We start from the raw sequence: 24,507 nt of genomic DNA on the forward strand, positions 1-24,507 counted from the left end.
GCTGTGTGCAATTGGAATGCAACTTTCCCACAGTACTAGGTCCACTGTGGGGGAAGCAGCCTCTCTCACAGCAATAGGTAGACTAATTACTCAGTCCATTTTTTTAAAAAAACACTCTTTTTTTAACATTTACTACAACATTCTTCTATATAGCTGTTTAAGCAGTCTATTTACTCCTTCCTTACATCTACTGGCTGAGATCCAAATGGACATGCATCATGATACCACACATTACAAACTGCTTTAAAATGCTGAAGTGCTACTCAAAAAATAAGGAACTATTCAAACTATAATCAAATTCTTCCAGAACCATGCATATTCAAGTTAGGGGTGAGTGATCACACTCTTGTTTTCAAGAGTTTCAACTGAATAGGTAAAGGTAAAGGCACCCCTGACCATTAGGTCCAGTCGTGACCGACTCTGGGGTTGCGGTGCTCATCTCGCTTTATTGGCCGAGGGAGCCGGCATACAGCTTCCGGGTCATGTGGCCAGCATGACTAAGCTGCTTCTGGCGAACCAGAGCAGCACATGGAAACGTCGTTTACCTTCCCGCCGGAGCGGTACCTATTTATCTACTTGCACTTTGATGTGCTTTCAAACTGCTAGGCTGGCAGGAGCAGGGACCGAGAAACGGGAGCTCACCCCATCGCAGGGATTCGAACCGCAGACCTTCTGATCAGCAAGTCCTAGGCTCTGTGGTTTAACCCACAGCGCCACCCGCGTCCCTTCAACTGAATACTGTACTATAAAAAAGTCTCAAGTCGCTTTTAGTGTTAAGTTCAAAATTTTAAGAAGCTTCTTTACCACCCTCCACTGTACTTCATTTACAAATCCCTGAACCCTAAGACTCCCCAAAATTTGGGGGTCTTGTCCCTAGCAGAACAACATTTCGTGATGAGACCTGGAATGCGAATAAGAGAAATAATTTCCAGAGGCAAAGAAATGATCTATATGCTATTTCCATAAAGGATAAGGCCTTCCCTCTCCCCGACAGAAACGACACATGGAACTAATGGAGTAAGAGAGGAGAATGGGAAGGAGTAGAGGCCAAGTCTATTGCTCCCCACAACAATATTAAAACTGGATCCAGTGTGTGCTCAAAATTCAAAGAGGATGAAATCTGGAAGGCTATTTCACCCAGCAGTAGAGTGAAATTCTCCAACTGTTCAAACATCTGTTAAGAAATTCTCTTCTGAGAAATTTCCTATCAGCCCTAAATTTTCCCAATAGCTCTGCACAGTAGACAAGTAGAATATTACAGCAGGAAGGCTGAGGCTGAGTTAATGGTTTGCCTAATGTCACCTAGGAAGTTCATGGCTGTGGTTAAATTTGAACTGAGGACTCCCAGCTCATGCTCTCAACCACTATGCTACACCAACTCTCATTACTGCTTTCTTTTCACATACCTGGGAGTAAGCTCTGCTGAGCTCAGTCATGCTTACCTCTGAGCGGACAGGTATAGTATTACACTGTGAAACTTTATTAGACACTGCACCCATAATTTTAAACTTATCCCATTACTTATGAACAAAAAAGGTTTTTTTAAATGAGCTTTAAAAAGGTTCCAGTAGGAGTCAATGAGCCCCCAAAAGTTTCTACTTTACTTGTCTTTGTTGTCATAAATCATTAATTTCCTCATGGCTTTCTCACCTGTTGTTTGTTTGAGAAGCTCCAAACCATTTTGTATAGCCTGATCAACATTTTGCTTTCTGAGCAGAATCTCTTCTTGGAGAGCCTAGAAAATTTCAGAATGCTTTTATCATCAGAGAAGTCATCATTTAAAATCTATAAAGCTGAAAGTCTATAAGCAGCCACTTATTCTCTCAGAGTGAGAATTGGAGCAGGGTGCAGGGAGGATAAAGGCTTAAAAATAAATGATCAGGATACAGAATTAAATGACTATAACAATAAAAAAATGAGAAGTAATATGAAATAGTGCTTAAAATGGTAAAATAAAATCAACAGAAAATAAATGGAAATACCAGCATTTCAGTTTGTTGTTTCACAAGCAAGTCAGTATTGTAGTCTTGGACTGCCAGTTTGCTCAGTTTCTCATGTACTTCATTCAGCCAATTCATCAATTCAACTTCATCCTCTCCAAAAATCTGAGCATTGCAATAGGCTTGCTGTAGAAGCTGAGCCCTACTGCCACTTTTCTCTTGAATCTCAGTGTATTGGGCTTCTGAAGAATCTAGTTTCTCCTGCACCATTTCCTTGTCTTCCTTGGAGCTCAATGCCTTTAAAGCCTGACCAATATTAATAGCTTGCTGCAAATTTTTGTTGCGAGTGGCGATGTCTTCCTCCAAGGCCTAAATGAAGTTTTCAAAGTAGTAAGAAAAAGAAAAGAAAAACAAGCAAACAAAAGAAACCATAAAACCAAATATGAGAACAACCAAAAGAATATAACTTTGATGGTAAAAGAAGAATATAAACAAAGTAATAAAAAAATGTGTTGGGGAGAATACTCCACTTTTGATTTACAAATCACAAAATAATTGCCGCAATGAAAGGCACATTAAGATCTTACTTTATGTTGAGAAATCTGCTGTTGTAGTTTGGAAGCCTGTGTTCCAATGGGTTCTGAATTTGAAAGCCTCTTTTCAGTGATGGTTAGCCACTCAACCAGTGGTTCTAAAGTTTCATGGAATTGCTGTGCTACAGCTGAGATACCTTCCAACTGACGATTCCTACAATATGTGAAAACAAAGCACATTTTGTGGGATGAGGGATGTATGAAATACTAAAAAGTTAAAACCAGCGCTTGGAAAGAACTACTTCAGTTTAATTATGTTCAATGAATTACTTCGAAAATCTCTGAACTACACCTAAAAGTAGTTCCCATAATTGGAAGATTATGGGAGACATCCACTTTACTACAAGAACGGGTGATTATGTGATACTGATTTCCCCATATTATTTCACTGAAATTTCTAAAAATAAAACTTGAAATATATTCAGAGCCATTTTCTCATTTAGCTTCAAATGCGAATCTGAAACTGGATGATAATGTTGCTATAGCTCCAAATTAGTTTCTAATGCTGTATCAAGGAGTACACCTTACTGTACCCCTAAGTGAATGCAAGCATTTCAGGTACCTTGTTTCTGCTTTATCAAGCAGTGCATCCCATCTGCTATCCAGGAGGCTCAGCTGTTTCAAGATCTTCTCTTTATCAGCGGGCTCTGCTGACTCTGCAATTTTCTCCCCTTCACGCTTGATTAGTTCAACAGTGGGTCTGCGGTCATCCAGCAATCTCTGGAGAAGCTGGAGACAAAATAATCAAAAATCAAATTGCCAGGAAATGACTGTTCACTACAAGGCTGTAAAAAGATTAAGAGGCAGATTCTTCAAGGTCTTGTTTACTGGCAAAAAGAGGCAGGCTTAAGGGAACAGTTTTCTGAGATGGCAGGAAATTGTGAGGGTGCCAGCAGTCTTACAATGCAAGTGCCATAAATTGCATAAATAAGTAATTTCATTATGAGAGTAAGCAAACTGTGCCAATCTTAGCATCGGTTGTAAAGGTCTAGCATCCTTCCAAATGTTTTCATTCAGATTTCTTTTCAATGCTATCCTGGAAGCTCTGGAAGGGCTACAGATATATATGCCTTATATGAGGTATGATGTTGACATGTGCAGGGAGAGGGGGGAATCACAGTGGGACATTTTATAACACATGACAGTGCTGGGAACTTTTGAGGAAGCTTTTCCATTTTGGAAAAAGAAAAGATGGGAAATTTTCCACTTCACATAAGAACCCTCCCCATCTTTTCAATACGCTGGTGATGTTTGCAACTATCCACTGCAATCCAGAGAAATATCTGTTTGTTTATATAGTGCTCACCTTTCGAAACACTTGTGGCCGCATTCAATAAGATGAACACAATTCAGGGCTTAATGATGCGCCTAAGACCAAATTATTTTAATAGGGAATCAAACATGTTATAACATTCTCTGGATTCTGTCCCAAATTTTCAGTACAAACATATGATCATTTTGGAGATTATTATGTTGCGCGCAGCTGCAACTTTGGATACTCACTTTGGCCAGACAACCTGAGGACTTGATTCACTAAGCTTCATGCAGTGCTCTTCCCTGAGGGTTGCCTTCTATGTTTCAGCCAAAAATCCCCCCTTCTCTCTCCTACTGCCTTTTGTTAAGACTGCTCAGAGAGCACAACTTCTCTCTGATGCTGTGCATGCTGTGACCTGCTCTTCCCTTGCTCATACATTTATTTTGAACAGGAAAGTAATTATGGATCTGGTTACAGAGTTTGATGTGCTGTATTTACTCCACAACTGCCAATTCAATATTTAATATGAACCTTCTCTTCCCCCCCTTTTTAAGCGAGGGTCTAACAATCCATCAGCAACTGTGTTACAAACAATTGTTGAACAATCTGAAGCAGGGGTGTTTGACATTATTAACTGAAGATACAGGCACACCAAGATGTTACCCTAAATCAAAACAGATTCTACAAAACTCTAGAGACGGAAGTCAGGAAGTAAGGGGTGGAGCAGAAGCTGACACCAGGCACAGATTTCATCCCTTGCTAACCCAAATGTATAGGCAACTCATATAAGTCCACACTGAATGGCATATATGGGAAAAAGAGATTAGCTGAGAAGGGGTGGGGTGGAGGGTTGTCAAAATGATGAAGGAGGATTGAAGCCCTGACAAAATTTTGAACTTTATTTCAACTTAAGGGAGTAGCTCTACAATGTTCTTCCCCCTGCCCCTTTTTCACAATATCAGTGATGTCTTTTCAAACATCAAATTGCTTTTGATCCTTGAAATAATTGTTTTTGATGTGCATCCAGTGAAATGTACACGTGCATGAAATGATGCCAAGAACCAGCACAGATATTCCAGAGTTTTCCTTGCAATATATACAGAAAACTGGTCCAATGAAATGATTGTTTGTGCTATACATGGCCTCTGTCCCTCCCAGTCTGCACCAGCTCCCCACATTTCCCAAAGAAGTGAAGAAAACCACATTTCCCCGGACAAAGGATGCAATCAGTGCCTGGATGGGAGGCTGCCTGGGAACGCCATTGAGTTACATGGTGAAATTAGAGCTGGATATAAATTTACATACCAACTATTTGTTATATTTCTTGGTCACTTTTCTCATTGAATGAACCAAAGCAATTTAGGGCTCATCCCACACTTCCGCTTGCCTAGCCACTTTCCCCCAGGAAAACCCGCTGTCTACCACTGAATCCAAGCCATACAAGTAAAAGGCAGGACTAACAGATCCTGTCCCACTAATATGCTACAGTCTGGGTGCCTCTGTTAAAATGAGTGGAGAATTCCAAAATGAAAGTATCAAAGGGCAAATCTTTAAAGAGAATTTCACAGATTGGGTTGAGAAAATTTGCCCTTCCCCTGAAAAAAGCCAAACACATCCCCCACAGAAGCATCCATGACAACCATCCTAAGTGATGGGATGACAGAGACTATGGAAAGGTATTTTTTTTCAGGTTCTTTTGCAACTGCACGTCTTATAGCGCACGTCTAATACACACTCAGCCACACTGTTATCCAGGCCGTCACATGTTATTACTGTTATTAATTACCCACTATTCATCCTAAGGCCCCGGGTGGGTTACAACATTAACACACAGCTTTAAAAACAGTTTAAAATACCCCACTGAGCAGGTGACAGAGAAAATATAATTAATCTAAAGATAGATAAATAACTTCCACTCACTTTCTGTTCCTGTATTTGGGCCTTCACAACTTTGAACTCAGCAGATGGAGGCTTCTGATTAGCCACAAGGTCTTCTGTGTCAATAAGCCAGCTAAGGATAGATTCGACAGCATCTTGAAACCTCCCACAGTGGAGCAATGCCTCTTGCAACTGGGCTGCTCTTTGAGCAACCTAACAAACAAAACAAAACAAAACAAAACATTGTAAATATTATCCTCTTCCCACAATACCTCTTTCCATCTTTCCAGTCAATCAAACAACCCCTAGGGAAAATAAGAACAATTTAAGGCTAGCAACTCCTAAACTATGAAGCTCTTCACTGACTTGAGTGACATTCTGTGCACTTCGGCAAATAATTAAAATTGTCTTAATACAGGTATGAACAATACAACATTTTGTAGCAGTAGGTCATAGGTGAACAAAGTGTGAGGTAGACCTGCCTAGGGATAATCCCCAGGGAAGCCTAAGTACTTCATGTGCCTCTTGAATGCACGCATCTTTATTTGGACATTAATATAATATAATATAATATAATATAATATAATATAATATAATATAATATACTTTTTTATTTATACCCCGCCCATCTGGCTGGGTTTCCCCAGCCACTCTGGGCAGCTTCCAACGAAAGATTAAAAATACATTAAAACATCAGTTATTAAAAACTTCCCTAAACAGGGCTGAAGACAGTTGAGTAGGCATTTTGCTTCAATCAGCATGACACAGAAAGCACCATGAATTATGTTTTGCAATCCTCTATTTCCTTTAGGCTTTTGACTTTCTACAGGTTTCTTTCCATGGACATTAAAATGACAGGGTACCCATGTGACAAAGGGTAGTCTGCTTCTGTAGGAGCTCTACATAAGCACCAGAGCACACATGGAGTTCTGGACTGGGGATTTTGTGCATTTTATTATGCAGTCTACTACAATAATGTGTACAGGGACGCGGGTGGCGCTGTGGGTAAAACCTCAGCGCCTAGGACTTGCCGATCGCATGGTCGGCGGTTCGAATCCCCGCGGCGGGGTGAGCTCCCATCGTTCGGTCCCAGCTCCTGCCCACCTAGCAGTTCGAAAGCACAATTAAGTGCAAGTAGATAAATAGGTACCGCTTTCTAGCAGGAAGGTAAATGGCGTTCCGTGTGCTGCTCTGGTGCTGGTTCGCCGGAGCAGCTTCGTCACGCTGGCCACGTGACCCGGAAGTGTCTGCGGACAGCGCTGGCTCCCGGCCTCTAGAGTGAGATGAGCGCACAACCCTAGAGTCTGTCAAGACTGGCCCGTACGGGCAGGGGTACCTTTACCTTTACCTTTACAATAATGTGTAGTACTACTTTGTAGTGAAAATCAGAAATAAGAGCAAAACAAAAACAACAGCAGACTAGAAAGGTAAACAACAGTGCAAATACAACTAACGTACCTTTTTGTTGAGAGTTTTCCATCTTGTGTTAACATCCTCAAGATCACGCTCAAGGTTATCAGTACTAGCATTTTTAGCAGCACTCTGAATAAGGCCTTGACCCAACCAATTTACCTCCTGTTGCTTAACCTGCAGTGGTTCAATCTTTTCCTTCTCGAATACCTTCAGATCAAAAGGAAAAGAAAGAAAGGCAAAGGCACATTTAGATTATTAAGTCTGGAACATGCTGAGCATAAGTAACGACCAGAGCAGATATCAGTAGTAAAATCACACAGCATGTCGTGAACATAGTGTTGAAAGACAGTATTTAGCTACAGAGTGTACATGTAAAATTGCTCTTAATGTTGTAAACACAAAACAACTCAGAGTAAATTATATACACATTAACCCAAACCGGAGTTAAGAAACTGCTATTACATAAAAAAACAATCACTGTATTTAAAAGGAAGAGACAAACATAGTGCTCCATACTGAATCTTCCTAATATAGATGCTCAAACAATATTTAAAGCAAAAGGTACACGTTGTGGACACCTATGTCAAACTGAAGAGGATGACATATTGTGGATAGTAATTGTTCAGATATCTGTTCACAATAGCCCATTCTTCTTGGGGCCATGCAACTCTGTGCAAACAGTTATCCTTTGCATATGGCCAGCAGACACAAGTAGCCCATAAAAACATAACAGCCCTGATGGATCATGCCAAATGCCCATCTAGACCAACATCTTGTTCTCACAGTGGCCAACCAGATGCCTGTGGGAAGCTTGAAAGCAGGACTTGAGTGCAAAAAGGACTTGTGACTCTGGCGTACAGAAGCATACTTCTTCCAACAGAGAGAGCATAGCCATCATAGCTAGCAGCCATTGACAGCTCTATCTTCAATCAATTTGTCTAATTCTTTTTTGAAGCCAATCACAGTAATGGTCACCACTACTTCTTTGTCAAAGTTAAAACTATTCACTGCATGAAGAAGTTCTTTCTTAAGTTCTGTCCTGAATCTTCCAACATTTAGCTTCATACTATGGTCCTGGGTTCTAGTATGATTCAGCCAATTTGGATAGATCACTTTGGATCTCCTTGCAATCTCTTTTTGTTTTAACCACCCTGAACAACTTGGTACCATCAGCAACCTCAGCTACTATATAATTTATAATTTATAAATTATAATTTTTTATAATTTATAATTTATAATCAAGTTTTTTAATTTATATTTAATTTTAACTTTAATTTAATTTTAACTTTTTTATTTAATTTTAACTTTTATAATTTATAATCAAGTTTAAAAGCCCATGTCCCAATGCTGATCTCTTAATTGGGAGAACTGCCTATTTATTCCTACTGTCTGCTTCCTGTTCCTTAATTAGTTGCAGAACAGTAGGAGGACCTCTCCTTTTATTCCATGATTAAGCTTACTAAGGAGTCTTTGGTGAAGTACTTTGTCAAACCCTTTCTGAAAGACCAAATACACAGTGCCCAGAGTCTATATAGTAGAGTTTGAAAGTACGAGTAGTAACGGTGGACAAGGCAAATGCTTAAAGTTTGGTGAGGAAATTAATCAATCGTCTGAATATGCTCAGCATATGTTTCTGTGGTGCATAATGATTTGCATAGTCATTTAAAAATGATGCAGTGCTCTTAATTCTAATGGGAGGAGCTGGTGTTGGACAGTGTGGCTCCTACAGACCAAGTGAGCAGTGAGATGCTGGGCACATGCAGGAAGGGACCTGCCCCAGTCCTAACTGCACAGTGGAGAAATGCAAGCGCTATCCAACGATTTGGGGGCCACTATAGCATGGTGAGCCTGGACCTCAGGAATGGCCTGGGAGAATGAGCTGATCATATGACTAAGGAACTACACCAGCATTCACCTTCTAGATAAGACTAGTAATGGTTATATTGTTTTAGAAGATACTGAAAAACAGTGGGGACCATGTCCCTTTATTTCCCAGGTGGTCTTCATTGGCAAGAAATTCAAGCATGCTTCACACAATGATATCATAATGCAGGTTAACTCAACCCACCAACCTAAGTGATGTTCATTTGAGAACTTGCAAAGGCTAGTGACAGAAAATATTCCACAGGCATCAAATGCTGTTGGTGGGTTATGAACCCAGGCTATACAAACTGTGGTCTTAAAGCTTCTTACCTTGTAAGTACTCCCTCCCCTCTCCCCCCCCCCCCAAAAAATCTACTTTTTCTTCTTCTACTGCTACTACAGACACTGTCCCTTGGCAGCAATTTCACTATAGTCAGCAAAATATTGTGAAGCCATTGTACTGCAATACTGTACTGAGCTTTATTATTATAGCTTTACTAGCAAATATGACTCACATCCTGAATATCTATTTCAGCTGCCATTAGTAACATCATTCCCTTAATACAAGCAATGTTATGGGGATACTACAAGTGTACCTCAGTATGGCTAAAGTTATTCCTCAGAACCTAGGAGCTAGACACTCAAGTAGCCCAGGACACCCAAATTCCTAGAACAGTCTGAATATAAAGCATGTTTATAGTTGATGTACCTCAATATCAGCCCTAAGTAATTTTTATGCTCACATAATTGAAAACAAAAATGATAAGAAGCCTCCCCAAGATGGGATACATAAATTGTACACCAAAATGGCCAAGCACAACACTAGTAGGAAAAAAGAAACTTGCTATGCACATTGTGTAAGAAACCCAGATTTTCTAGGGTAGTCTGCAAACAGCACATTTTCACACCTAGGTTTACGTCATAACAGCAGCCAGCACTTCAACACACAGCAAGCACATTTGACACACAGGACAGTGTGTGGCCCATCTCTCCTCGAGGCCTTAAATCCACACAAATAACCGGGAGAAGGGGGTTTTGCAGAGGCAGTGAGGAACTTAAGTCCGAACATGGACAGCTCACACACGTTTGAGACTACATGCAATAATCCTCACACACGGTGGTGTGTTACATAGTAGCAACCAGGAACACACACACACACACACACACACACACGTATAATGCTGTTTTTGCTGCACTCAATAGCACTACCTATTTGCAGGACATTGTGAGATTTGTTAGGGGGGGGCATTATAAAGCAGATTTCTGAGGAACCAAGTAGTTGAAAACAGCAAACAGGTCTTACCTTTCCCACAAAATAATATATAATATGGGCAAGTTCTCTTTACTTTAGAGAAATAAACAAGGGCTGGGATGCAAAAGCTAATTTACACATACCCAAGTGTTAGCTCAGTAGTATCTTTGGCAATCAAACAGGCAGGCACATGTACACACCCCAGGTTCCATAAACTACTTTTGAAATTCCCCTCTCTTTCAAAAGAAGCTTCCTGTGTTTGAGGTTGCTGTGTGAGAAACACAAGTGCTGCTCCAGTTTAGGCCCATGGAACTAGCAATTCAGTCCTTCAATCCAACTCTCTTCTATTTCAGATGTTCATATATTTTTAAGACAATTCCATAGCAATCCAAACCGAGTTGTTCCCCTTGATTTGTTGTTTAGATACACATACCTACTCACAAAAGTAGGACTTGAGGCTAGAGTTTGCCAGAACAGCTTAGCAACAAGTCCTAAAATAACTCAAGACACAACCAGATCAGAGTGACCAAAAACAAAAAGAACAAAATTAAATTAAAGACTTCACAAGCTCCCCATGCTTATTACAAAGCTGTTTTCTACTTCCTTACTTCATCCACCGCTCAGTAAATGTTACAAGATCCCTTGTAAAAAAAATCCCCTACAACTTTAGGACTACTTTTTGGCATGAAGATGCAAGGAAATAATTTCAGTACGTGCAACAAGCCTTTAATCTGTGTACTTTGGAAACCGCAGCAATCTGAGCATCGTTGTGTATACCTTTATGATGAACGGTGCAATCCTATACGTGTCAACTCAGAAGAAGCATGCCCATTGGGTTTAATGGGCCTTACTCCCATGAAAGTGTGTACAGTATATGGCTGCAGCTGAAATCTGGTTAAATCTGAATAGGGAAGGCCTATCTGCCCTTGAATGGCATTGGCTGCTTGAAACATAATTTGAGGGGAGGGGAGGAGGGGGTGCTGAACATCAATGCCTAGTGGACGCATTCCAAATAAAGGGTAACAGGCACCATCTGGACAATAAATAGCCATGCAAACAAACAGCTGGAAGCAATCAACCCTGTCACAAACTGCCCTTAATCAATTTACTGAAGTGACCATCTCGCCAATTTCTGCCTTCTAATAACTTGTTGGGCAAATGATTCTAAAGGAACTCTTTGGGTAGATTAGCAAAATCTAAACATAAGCATTCATGATGCAATTACAGAAGAAAAATAATAATAAAAAAATAAAATAAAAAATAACCCACCCTGCAGCATGAAAAGAATGCATTTTAGTTTGGAATTACCTTATAAGACAACATGCCATTGCACACTGTATCCAAGGTTTGTTCTATTTGCATGCCTGTAGTCCAAAAGCTGAATTCAGCACTGATTGGATTTGCTTTTTGACAGCATGTGGTATTATTAGCCTCTAAAGCCTGACAGGACAATTCTATTGCACTTGTATGGGCCATATTACTTTCCTCAGTTTCATGCAAAATCACATATTTTACTAAGTCCGTATCACTAGCATGTAAAGCTGCATCATCATCATAAATATCTATATCCTGAGTTGAAATATCCAGGAGGTCCTTTTCAATCATCCTGTCTTGGGTGTCTAATGGCTCATTAACTTCAGCGCTGTTCCTCACTTCCTCTTTGTCTAAAGTGAAATCATGTTCCCTCTCACCATCCAGGAGCCATTGGGGATGTGCTAAGAGGTCTTCTTTCAAATATGTCAGTGGACTGCAATGTCCATCTCCTTCCCCTTGGTTGCCCTCATAGTTCCAGAAAGGTTCTTGCTCTATATGTGAAGCATTCTGCAATTTTACTCGACAGTGTCCACTGGTAGGGGCACTTCTGGAGGTCAGCAATGAAATTTGATGTTCACTACTAGAAATGGTAGGAGAAAATGATCCAAATTTACCTACAAACTGATTATCGTCTATGGAAGATATGCTCCTAAATTGAGTTTGTTCCCCTTCTAGCACATTTTGTTTTTCTTCTCTTTCTGCTGGAGGACTGCACAGACCAGAGTCGTCTTCTTCGGAAGTTAGAGAACTAGTCCCACATTTGACCTGGCCTGTTGCTGCTAAGTCGGACACATCAACAGTCCCAGCAAGTGAACACTCACTTTTATTTGCATAGTCTGCAAAATTTGGTGGAACAAGCATCCTCCAGGATCTCCTATGTTCTTTCTTTTCTGTGTGATACTTTGCTTTGGGCAAGCCAGCTGTTCGAATGATGTCACTGTTCAGCTTAAGGGCATCAAAGATCATTTTTTCATCTAGCTTATTGGCTTCCCGTCCTCTGAGTTCAAAGACACTAGAAGAGGAGAGGGCACCATTGGAGCACAATGTACTAAGGTCCAGTGTTCTATGACTATACGGCAAAGTCCGATCTGAGAAATGTCTGGAGGAGAGGCTGCCTTTAGAACCTGAGTCAATCTGTTCATTCAGCCGCACTGTGTCATAGATTGACCTCTGGGGAACATAACAGTCCTCAATATTTATATCCTCTTCTTCTTCATCACCTTTTCCTACACAAGGAGGATTCTGGCGTAAACAGTCTGGCCTGCTCAGCGGCTTCCCCATTTCTGCAGGAATTAACAGGTCTAGCACTGCTGCTAGGCTATCTTATTGGAGACACACAACACACATAAAGTAAAAATTAAAATAAAGTAATAGAAAAGCAGTTTTTAAAAAGTACAGTAAACTTGCCCTCAGCAGAAAGATGCTTACATACTAAAACACAGGAAATAATTTATGAGGCGGTTAAGGTCGTAATCAGTGCATCTGTGTAAGTTTACCTGGCTGTGATTTAAAACATTTCTCCCCCTGCCCCTAAAATATAAAGTGCTTGAGCTTAAGGGGGTGGGGAGAGGGGAAACAAAAAAACCCCACACCTTTTAATATTTTAAAATACTAACTCAATGCACAAAGACACCAACAAAATGTACAAACCCCCAAACCCCAGGAAAATCTTTAAGTGGCTCAAAAGACTCAGAACTTCCCACATAGCATTCCATTTCAATTTTTAGGTCAAAATGTGTGTCTTAAATCTCCAGATTAAGTCTTCAAAATGAATCAGCATTATAGCAGGCAGCACGCTATATTCAGGAGGTGACAGATTAACTGTAATCCATTTAAATGGCTTGCAGAATTCCATCTCCTTTATAAATAAGCCATGTTGTGGACGCTTTTGAAGAAAAACAAACCAGAAGAGCTGTGGACTGTGGAGACCAAGGCACAGAGAAAGGCTTCAGGAAAAACAAAGGTATATCCAGAGTTGTAATAATAATAATAATAATAATAATAAAAGAAGAAGCTTTCTCCCCCTTTTTTGGCAGCAGCTATAAATAACCTCGATTCAAAAGGCAGTTTATTCCTTGCTTCCTTAAAGCTTCTCTGTGGCGCGTTCAGAAGTTCCATGGGAAACACAACAGTTTTCTGAGGAGCCAGACCAATGAAATAATAATACAAAAAAGCAACAGAACAGAATTAGTAGAAAAAGAAACTTTTCCCCCAGTTTCACTCGCAGAACACATTCCTTGAAAGTTGTTGTCCTGTTTTAAGGCAACACAGCAGGAAACTAGAGCGTTTCTTCCTCCACTCCGGCACAAAGGCACAACAGATTCACATTCTGTTTAAATTCAGCAGGACTTTTTTTTTTCTTTTTCATAAACGGTGGCTAAAAGAGCGTGGTCACTGTTTTCATCTCCGTCTTGAAGCGCAGCTGTAGCGAAGAAGGCATTAAAAAGAGCTCACAACAATAAACGCTCACATGTCCTGCCCAGCGCAGCTGATAAGCTTTCCGGCTCTCCCTGGTTTCTTATGGTCTGACAGGCATCCCTCCCAATAGTGAGCTTAAAAGAAACGCCCTTTGCTATTCTTTAGGCAACATCTGCTCCTATCGCATTCGTTCCCTGAGTATTATTCCAACCGAGCATTAGGAGGTGCCTGACCTCTTAGCTCTTCCCCCTTACGCTTCCTGCCCCACATGACTTTACTTAGCCATCTTTCACTTTTACTGTTTGTCTTGTCTCTGAATGCGGCTGAGCCTTTTCAGGGGGAGGTGCACAAAGGAGCAAGTTCCTGTCTGCAGCACTCCTGCATCTCGGAGTCTGTGCTCTCTAATTCTGGAGGAAAAGAGGGTGGGTGGGTGGTGGCTCACAAGCAGAATGGAAAAACCGGTGCTAATTAGTTCAAAATGTCAAAAATTTAGTACATATTGCTTAACCGGGTAACCTGACACCATACAAATATGGACCAGACTACCCAGGACCCTTCTAAAACACTGACAAACTGCACTTATTCTGCTTCATAACAAAAATAATAATCCAGTACTTACAAATTATGCAGATTAACAGGAATCTGAATATAGTGGATGGTCACTTTTAATGGTATGTAGCATTATAAACTAAACTAACCAGCTGTATAATAAGAATTCAATCAAATTGAATTACTTTCCACCATCACCATAAATCAATTTTAATTAACAGCCAGATCTTACTTCTGAGCAAGCCCCATGAAAAATCTCCATAGGATTGCATCCTTCGCTCTATATTTGTAACACATGTACATTATATTCTATAATTAAGGATTTAGCCAGCAAATTGGTCTCTCTGAATGACTACATAATGCATTCTTCATTCACAATCCAGTTAATCCAATGAAAAGGGATTTGCTTGATATTTTTTTTACACTTCCTGGCTCTCAGACAACTGCAAATCCCAACATGCAAAGAAGTGCTGCAACTTTTCAAAAATCTCACCCAATACAGTACTCCTAAAAACCACACTATATTGAGGTAATAGCATGAGTAGTTTTACTTATTTGTTTCTGGATCTATTCAGATGGAAGGCATATTACATTTTTAATAAAATAAATAGCTAAAGCACTAAAAAGAGTAAAAATAAGACAGAGCAAGGAGAGCAGCTCATTTCTAAAAGCTGTTGGATTGTTAATTTATTTGCCATATATATACCAGCATATCTACATATAAAAATGCCCACATTGCTAACAACCATCATGTCCCACTAAAAATACAATGTTTCACACCACCATCTGCAGTCACAACAAACCATATACAAAAACTACAGCAGAAAAAGTTACCCTCCCTTGGGAAGGCAGCACTATAAGAAGGGATAGTCGAAGACAGGAGTGAAGTTTCTGGCAGTCCATTGCCATGCATATTCACTACTCCATATTCACTACTCTTATTGTGTGCCACAAAGGATATTCCCAAATAAAGTGCAGCAAGTGTTTTCAAAGAAGTGGCCCTAGATGGGGGGCAGGAGACACTATCTGGGCTCTGCTTCAAGCAGCAAAATGGGTCAGTACTGGAATGACAATGAACCTTAAGACCCTCCTTTGAAGGAAGTCTGTCACTCCCAACCCACAATGTATTTATAGTCAGCTGAGCATGGATTTGTTGAACAGGCACTGTACATGTCCAAGGCAGCACCTGAACTGACACACGCAGCTACTCCTTCCATTTAAATGAATGGGGAAGACCATCTGTAAAGGAGCTCCATGTGAGCATTAGAATACACAGAGGGCTCTGGACAAATGATAAGGTCTGTATGCAGACAGCCACCCCAAATGTATGTCGAGTTTTTTCTTTAATGTAGTGGTAGTAAATTATTATTCTTTCTTCATTTTATATTTAAGCTGCAAAACAGATGCAAATATTGAAGTTGGTGCAGCGACAAAATATAATTTTACTTTTGAAGGCGCCTGTGAAAAGAAACCACATACTTCAGGGAAGAGTTAACACATTGCACTGATTCAATCAACAAGGTAAGAGGCCACCATCTACGACACTGACCTAAACCAATTTAAATATTAGTTCAAGCACATCAACTGGAATATTCATCCGGGCCCAGATCTCCTATGAAGCGCAATTAGAAGGCACCTCTTGACATATATCTGAACACTGGAAATAGACTGAAACGACCCTTTCCGCATCTAGTAATGGTCTAAATGGGGGAGGGGATTTAATGAGCCATTCAGTGATAGAAACTGACATAAATTCCATGTGCTTTAATAAATAAAAGAATAAATAAAGAGTGTGGCAGGTTTATGGCTGAAATATTTTGCAGACATTTCAAGGATTGTAATTACGTGGCAGAGATTGAACGCTGCTTCCCCACAACCCCACCCTAGAATGAAGTAGCTCATTAAAATGTTCAGCAAAATACAAACTAAACAAGGGCTTTTGTTTTTCAGGATCATCTTAGCTGGTTGGCTCTTTGTGAGGAAATGGGCATGGTGTAACCCAAGTAAAGCAAGTTCATCTGCTGAATTTTTCTTTTGCCCACGTTCATTCAATGCGTACTTTCTTTAAAGCACAAAGGTATACAATAAAACTGAATGAAAGTGAGAGAATGAAAGAGAAACACCATGAAATACAATATGCCAGCTACTGTAAGTAACTGAAAATGGAGCTTTGATTGGAAACACTGGAAGATTTGTTCTTGGGTAGGATTTCTGAATACAAAACAAAATCCTCTTTTCTCTATGTAAATACCGATAGATAAGATATAAGAACTACAAGCAGACAATCTTCTTCTCAACTACCCAAAAGCAATACTCGTTAAAAGTGGACTGACTACTGTTAATTGTAAAAACATATGCCTATGGACCATCGTTCTTGGTAATGATTTCAAAGGAGAGTCACTAGTCGCAATTCCAATTTGCTATTCCCTTCCTCCAATGAGCTTGGGACTACCACTTGAACTTTATTACTTTACTATTACTTAGTGGTCTGCTTTGCACGTCATGTATATCCATTTGTTTATTTCACAACATTTATATACCGTTGATTATAATAAAACCTCAAAGCGGTTTACAAAAAGAATAAACCAGTAACAATAACAGTAATTTTTTTTTACTAAAAACAAGTATTTAAAACATTCAAAACAAGTAAAAACAACAATAAGCTAAAACTGGGTCCAGGCACTGTTCCAAGGCATGCAAAATTGCTCCTAATTCAGATGTTATGGCTGAGTGACACCAGCATACTTATGGTACCTGGCCACAAAACTTCTAATGGCAGCTCCCAGTCAGGAAATTGTTGCTACCAATCTAAACTATACTAGGTAATGATCAGACCATGACAAAGCAGTGCACTTCCACACCCAACCTCAGTCCATCCCTCATGTCATTTGGGGCAAAGACTACATCAAGGGTGTCTCCTAAATGATGTGTTGGACCAATGACCATTTGAGAGAGCTGCATGGTTGTAATGAAGGCCTTAAGTCTTGAGCTCAGCCAATACAGTGGCAGCCTCTAATGGATATTGAAGTAGTCCAGAGACTACCTTGACCAGCTTGATCAAGCATGCTGCTGGGCAACAGGGTAGTTGATAGACCAGCAGCATCCCCAGTCTGCTTCTTTGGCCAAGCTCCAGGTGCAGACCCTCTGATAGCCTGTCCCAGGATCAAGAGATTTGCCAGTAAAGGAGATGGTGCAGTTATGGACAATAGCAATACACGTACCCTCAACCCCTCACCGTAGCCTACTGCTAAAACAAGGAACGGAGACCAAAAAGCTAGGTGTCTGCCTCAAATGGTGGTCGTCCACAGGAAACACCTTGGTTACAGATCATGATTATGCTGGAGAGAGACATGCCACAAGCCCAAGTTAAGATGACAGGCTAAGTCAAACCATGGCTTAGCTCAGTCTGGTGCAGCAGCAAAACAACTGAGGAGCAGCAAGATGACCATTATCTCCTCTCTGGGAGCTGCACACTTGCACTAAGACATGGTTTGTCTTAGTGTGGCATGAAAACCAGGTCACTGTCTGAAAGAAGCCCACACCATCATCTCAAAAGGTATATACTGTGAGAAAAATCTACAATTTTGTAGTTGACTGTTGACTTATTACTGGATAAAGTGGATAATGTGAACCACTTTTCATATTCCTATTTGTAAATGAAGCGTGGTTTAAAACTCATTTAAATATATAAAAATAGATAATACGGATTATCAGGAATAATATAATATAATTAATTCATTAATTCATTAATATACCGCCCTATACCCACAGGTCTCAGGGCGGTTAACAGGATAAAATCACAATATAAAAACACAAAATACATAAACAAAATAAACACAAGAACAACCCAATAACCCCCCCAAAAAATAATCAGAGAGCGAAAACGAAATTTAAAAAACACAGTATTTGTAATAAAACATATAAAAATACCCATCAGGTATCGTCAAGGAGTAGATTAAAAGATCAATTTAACTGTCTTTCAAATCAAAACATTTTAGCCATTGGTCCCCCTCAGGGTAACCATTCATAGAATGGTTCATAGAAATAATAATACAAAGCTCTATTTTTCTTCTTCTTGCAAACATAGGTGCACATCTTCAAGAAAGAGAGGTCCTTCCGAAAGGACCTTCAGAAGTGTGCTATTAAACCCATTCAAGTTGCCCTCACATAACCTGAATCGGATGCTAAAGACAAAGAAATAGACTAATCTTTGTAATCCAACAACAGGGATTTGTGAAGCTCTGTGTGCAACTGTTGCCAAAATGCATTGTTGCATGTGATGAACACATAATAAACAATAAACTTGGCACATATTATCATTTATAGCGGGAATGTCAGTTGGTGCAAAATTTAATTTAATTTTGAGAGAAATGATAAATATCACTAAAGAAAATATTGCTTGTTGTCCAGAATTAATGCTACTGAATATTTTTGATGATACCAATGTAAATATATATTGTCAAAAGAACTGGTCTTATATATGATCTTGACAGCATGAATAGTAATTGCAACTCAATAGAAAACAACCCAAAATCTTACACTTTTGATATGATTTGGCATTGCTTTATGACATATACAGCGGCACCATAATTTTCAAGACAACCTTTGTCACATGCCTGGCAAATCTGCAACTATAGATGATCTGGTAAAGTTGAAAGTCTTTACTTTGTTATTTTAACTCATTCTACATTCCTATTTTATAGTTTTGTTTTTCATCCTTTTATTTTTTGTCTCTTGTTCTAACTGTTCCATATACATTATAAAACGAAGTAATAATTACAAACTTTACCCAAAGACATAACAGAATTGTTCCAATTCTTACTGCAAATTACAAAAAGAAAGCCTGAACAGGCCAGTAGATTGCACAGACTACAGCTCCTCAGGGATATCATTGATCCCCTTTCAAGGATGTGGTGGAGAAAGACAGAGGAAATTCTCAAACGTCTGTTCATCCCATATTTATCTGGGGCATACCTTGCATTGTTATATGGCAAGGAAAGCCTGTCACATTTCTTTTTAAAAAGAAAAGCCAGTAAAACAATACAGAAAAACAAATGGTAGTAGCACAACCACTATCATCACAGCAGCAGAGATATCTGCTAAGAGCCATCAGCTACCCTCAGTCAAAGGGTTTGCAAAAGAGCTCTTAAAGAGCTTGTGAAATGTACACAATGGTGGGTCCAGAAATGCTTTCCTGGGGAGGGCAGTCCAGAGCACTGGTGCCCTAACTGATATTGCCCTGTTCATTGTTCTCACCCACTGCATATCTGCTGTTGGGGAGATGCAAAGCAAGACCTCTGACGTTGCTTGGTCACTGAAGGAAATACATAGGAAAAAGCAATCCTTTAAGTACTTTTTATGACTTTCAAGTTTAAAAAACCCATCTTGGAAGCAAGTGTACCTTAAAAAGTGGTTGCTTCCACTGCCCACTGTTATATCTCTTCAGGTACTATTGTCTGATAACCTGAAAGAGGGCTTTTTCATCAGGGGAGCCCTATCTTTGGCTCAGAAGGGCTCCTTCTGTTATTTTTTGTATGCCAGGTAAATAATGTTTCATTTGCTCAGGCCTTTATATGCCTTTATTCTACTGATTCTGGTGTTGAGCAGGCAAGAGGACCTAGTGTTGTGCTTCCCTTCTGTGCCATCTTAGGAGATGAAAGTTCATTATGGAATGGAAGTTAGCACCTAGTGCCCAAGGCAGGGTTGTTTCTTTTGCTTTCAGCCACTGAGTTTATCTTAGGCACACTGGATATTAAAATAAATTCTGCCAGACAGCTTTCTTGGATGAGGGCCGGGGTTACAAGACAGAAACCAGAACTATGCTTCAGCAGAACAAATGCACAGCCAGTGGCCTGTTGCCCTTGCCTTAGCTCACCTCCACACTTCTTTGTTTTGCCCTGACTGATTGATCAGTACTTTTCTTGATCCTGGGAACCAGGTTTGGATGAAACCTCTTGGCTGCATAATGCCTGGCATGATCCCAGGCCATGACTCTTGGGACAACCCCCAGGAATGAAAGCTAATCTCAGCCTTTTTGAACCTCGCCCAGGACTCTGCTTGACCTCACCTTCACTCTGTCACAGGAGGGCTGGCTCTTCATATGGTGCACATAGTAAATGAAATAAATATCTGCCACTAATACATATATAAGCACCAGCTGTCAGAGAAGACAGTTGAATTGCAGCTTCTTCAGTTCCTCTCCCCATTGTCTTTTATTTGGAATTGTTTGATATGAACACACTACTCAGAGCAGGATCTATTTCTTCCTGCATGCCTGTGCAATGCCTCTGGGGCGTGGGATGCTGGAGGCTGTGTTCATTGTGCTTTGTCTTGCTCTCTGGGAAAGATTATGGCTATATTCTGAATGGGTGTGGAGGTGGGGAAAGTTCAGGGCTGCTCCTGCCCTCATTCTATCCCATCATTCAGCAATCTGTTCATGAGAAGGCTCTCCTGCCACAGAAGCACTGAGCCTCCTCAGCTGGGCAGTATAGTAACAATGGGAAGCAAAGGAAATACAAAGATTCTTAAAGAATCCCAACTTTTAAAGTAAATTGAACTGTGTTAGTTAAGCTCTAGGGCAGTGTTTCCCAAATTTTGGTCTCTAGCTGTTGCTGGACTAAAATTCCCATCATCTCTAGCTAGCAGGATTGGTGGTCAGGGATGATAGAATTTGTAGTTTAACAATAGCTGGAGATCCAAGTTTGGGAAAGTTTGCTCTGAATAACAAAAGCTGCAGTTGACAACCCTTCTGCATGCTTGAATGGAAGCATGATTTAGTGTATTTGCACTAAATGACCATTTAAAAATTACCATTAATCATGACAGCTGTGGGAGAGGAAAGGAGAGGAGAGGAAAACCCAAGAAGCTCAGCTTTGCTGGAGATCTTCAAAGCAAAATGCAGGACATTCTGTTTTAAAACAACTTAAGAATGCTTCTCTAATAACTTTTGACCAAAGAGAAGACCATCTTCTCAGTTTCTAAATTGCTTCATGAGAACACTGAGCTGAGAACACTTCATACAACTTCAGACCACAACCCTCAAATTACTTGTAAATTCCAAGGACCCCCAAACCAAAGGAGCATGTGATATCACTTCCTGTTGGACAACTCAAGTCTTATTCATTACAAGGCAAATAAAAATGTTATGATGTAACTATTTTGCAGCAATTACGTTTCTCCGTTGAAATTAGAGGCGGCATTTGAATTCATAAACAAACAAACAAACAAAACTTGCTTATTTATAAAGCTTTAGATCTCAAGACGGGAATGCATTGGGTGGAATGTATGTTATGTTAGATCTCACTCATCTTAAAATAGGCAAAAAGCACCCTCTGTTGGGAAACATGAAAAATGACTTTGAACACAATTCTTAAGAAACTGACTGGCTTATAACACATGATCTATAAGCTGAAAAAGGAGGGCCAACCCAATCACTTTTCCTTGGGGGTCTAGACTACCAAGGAGCTCACGTCACAATATTCCTACAGTTAGTTTTCATTTTACAGTACAGAATTCTAAAAACTCAGAAAGGTCCTTCTTACCTTAAATACGTTCAGCTGCTGATTTATCGTCTCAATTTCCATTCCAACAGAACCCTGGGACTCTTCATGCTCTTCAACTTCCCCAAGCAGTTTAGAAAACCCCTTTAGTTTACTGTAGAACTCTTCAACGCGGCTAATAGTCCCTTCAATCTGTTCATCTCTGGCTTTTGCTCTGTCTAGCAACTTGTTGCACTGCTTATTTAAAGCCTCCAAGTCCCGTTTTATACCTGCAAGATCTGGAGAAGCTTCAGCTTCATTTGCTAGCATCATTTTGCAGGTATTATTTGCATTTTCATTACTGGTTATGAGTTCCTCCAACTTTTTCAGGAAAGTTTTTATATCCTTTCGCTGTGACTGCAGTGTGACAAGATCCCTACCCACAGAATCCATGCTGTCCAATTCATCGTCGAACTCTGCAAACTGAGAAAACATCTCTCGGATGCTGTTTTGGAAATGGCCAATTCCCTGGAGTTTAGTCTCCAGGAATGAACATTTATCTTCAACCTGCTGACTGATGGTGCTGAATTCTTCTTCTAACGTTTCTGCCTGCAACAAGAGGTCAGAGACACCTGATGAATCTGAAGCATCTGCCACCAGTTCTTGGGCCAGCTTTTTTGTAAGGTCCACTTGAGCCTTCACGGCCTGGAGTGTTTTCTGCTGAGCCTGCATAATTGTCAAGTGTTTGTTACTGTAAGTCTGGGGTTTGAGAGAATCGTGTGTTTCCAGCTGTTCTCTGGCATTCTTCAGCTGCTCTTCAACATCCTTTGATGACTCTTGAAACTCTTTCAGTCTCTGAGACATCTTTTCCAGACCATCTCTCTTAGCATGCAGTTGTTCTGTGACTATATCCATGTTCTGGATCAGCAGTGTCTTCTCCTCTTCAATAATGTCTTTGTCTGTCTGACAGGCACTGAGTAATGTCTCAGCTGCATTACTTAACAGTTCCACCAACCCTTGGTGTTTGTCTAGGTCCTTCTGCCAGCTCTTCACCTGAGCGATGGAATTCTCTAGCCGAACAGGATCTATGCTCATTTCTATTTGAGAGGTATTGCTTTGGCATTTCGCTATCCAGGGTTGTAGGTTTTCTACATGCTCTCTGTATCTAAGGGCTTTTTCCAAACAATCATTTAATTTATCTTGCCTTTCTTTAACTTGCTTGTTCATTTCATCCCAGTTACCTCTGAGCAAGTTCAGCTGGGCCTGCAGCTCAGCCTTCTCTGCTCCCTGAGTCTTTTGGAGTAAACTTTCACCTTCTGTGATGATTTTTTCATAAGAACCAGTCTGGTCAGACAAGGCAGCCTTGAACTCTTTCTGATCATCAATTAATGTCCACAGAGACTCCAGCTTGGTAGAGATGGGACAAGGCTGATTCTGTTCTTCCTTCTTTTTGTCCAACCAGGCCTGAAAGTCCTTAGACATTTGCTGGAACTGATGAGAACTAACGTAAGTTGACTGAAGTTGCTCAATGTGATTGCCTGCAGAAGACAAATAAACAAACAAACAGAAGGTCTTAAAATCCGTGTCTTCTCTTCTAACTAGGCTTCTAACTAGGATTTTGGCTTCTAACTAGGATTTTGAGTGGCTTCTAACTAGGATTTTGGTTGATGTTATTTCAATCAAGGAGAAACATTATGTTATAGGAAAATGCACCCTATTGCAATTTGAGATGTTTTATTAAACATTATTCTTCATTGGAGCTTGTTAGCTGATGAGTTTATTGAAGACCACCAGCTTGGAAAATAATAGTACTGCAGCCTAAATTATAACCCCTTGATAATAATAATCATCCCTTGACAACAAGGGATTCTTGAGGGTGGGGAACTAATCAGGTAACCAGGATAGTATGATCACTAGTGCCACTATAAACATCACAAACATAAACGACATGCACTATGAACAGTAAAGCTTGAAGTAATCCCTCAACAGTCATTGAGATAAAATGCTTCCAAAGATCACTGCCAGTCCTGTTGCAACTTTACAGAACTCCTGTTGGGACTCCCTTGTTGAGTCTGAAACACTCCCTCCCCAAAGTAAGGGCTCATCCATACTTGTCCTGTGCCTAGAAAGCATAGGTCCAAGCAGTTTTCTGCTTTCCTAGCTAATTCTGTTTCCATGCCTGGAAAGCATGGATCCAAGCAGCTTTGCCCTGTCACTTTCCCCTGGAAAACCCGCCCTTTAGTGCTAAACGGAACAAATGGCAATCAGGTTTTGCTGTTTGTTCTGTTTCAGCACTAAACCGCCAATTTCTGCAGGGGAAAGCAGCAGGGCATATAGAAGTGTGGATGAACCCTAAGACTGTCTGAAACTGTGGCACGGTCAAGAAAAATACACAAAGGTTGGAGAAATATATGCATTTTCCCTACATAAATTTCACACAGAAGCATTAATTTACAATGTGTGAATCACTCACTGGTAAACACATATACAATCTACTGTCAATCACATGTCATTTGATATCTTAAAAAATTCAAATAACTGGCATAGTCTAGAA

The 24,507-nt window shown here is 40.2% G+C and overlaps 1 protein-coding gene and 1 long non-coding RNA gene across 2 annotated transcripts in view; one reads left to right on the forward strand and one right to left on the reverse strand.

Annotated features, from left to right (window-relative positions):
* The window catches only part of LOC310759029 (dystonin-like), a 306,438-nt gene that overhangs the window by 60,793 nt on the left and 221,138 nt on the right, over positions 1–24,507 (reverse strand). The window contains exons 60-66 of the mRNA XM_083605788.1: positions 22,017–23,491; positions 7,125–7,286; positions 5,709–5,879; positions 3,096–3,262; positions 2,528–2,687; positions 1,983–2,309; positions 1,651–1,735 (exon numbers count right to left, since the gene is read on the reverse strand). Coding sequence (XP_083461914.1) covers positions 1,651–1,735; positions 1,983–2,309; positions 2,528–2,687; positions 3,096–3,262; positions 5,709–5,879; positions 7,125–7,286; positions 22,017–23,491 — 2,547 coding nt within the window. The remainder of the gene's footprint in view (positions 1–1,650; positions 1,736–1,982; positions 2,310–2,527; positions 2,688–3,095; positions 3,263–5,708; positions 5,880–7,124; positions 7,287–22,016; positions 23,492–24,507) is intronic.
* On the forward strand, positions 12,787–17,010 carry LOC310759828. The gene is made up of 3 exons (XR_014546540.1): positions 12,787–13,471; positions 15,868–15,996; positions 16,426–17,010. It is a non-coding gene; the product is annotated as an uncharacterized lncRNA (long non-coding RNA).

The sequence above is a fragment of the Podarcis filfolensis genome (assembly GCF_964270895.1).
Source record: "Podarcis filfolensis genome assembly, chromosome: 3".
Taxonomy (NCBI): Eukaryota; Metazoa; Chordata; class Lepidosauria; order Squamata; family Lacertidae; genus Podarcis; species Podarcis filfolensis.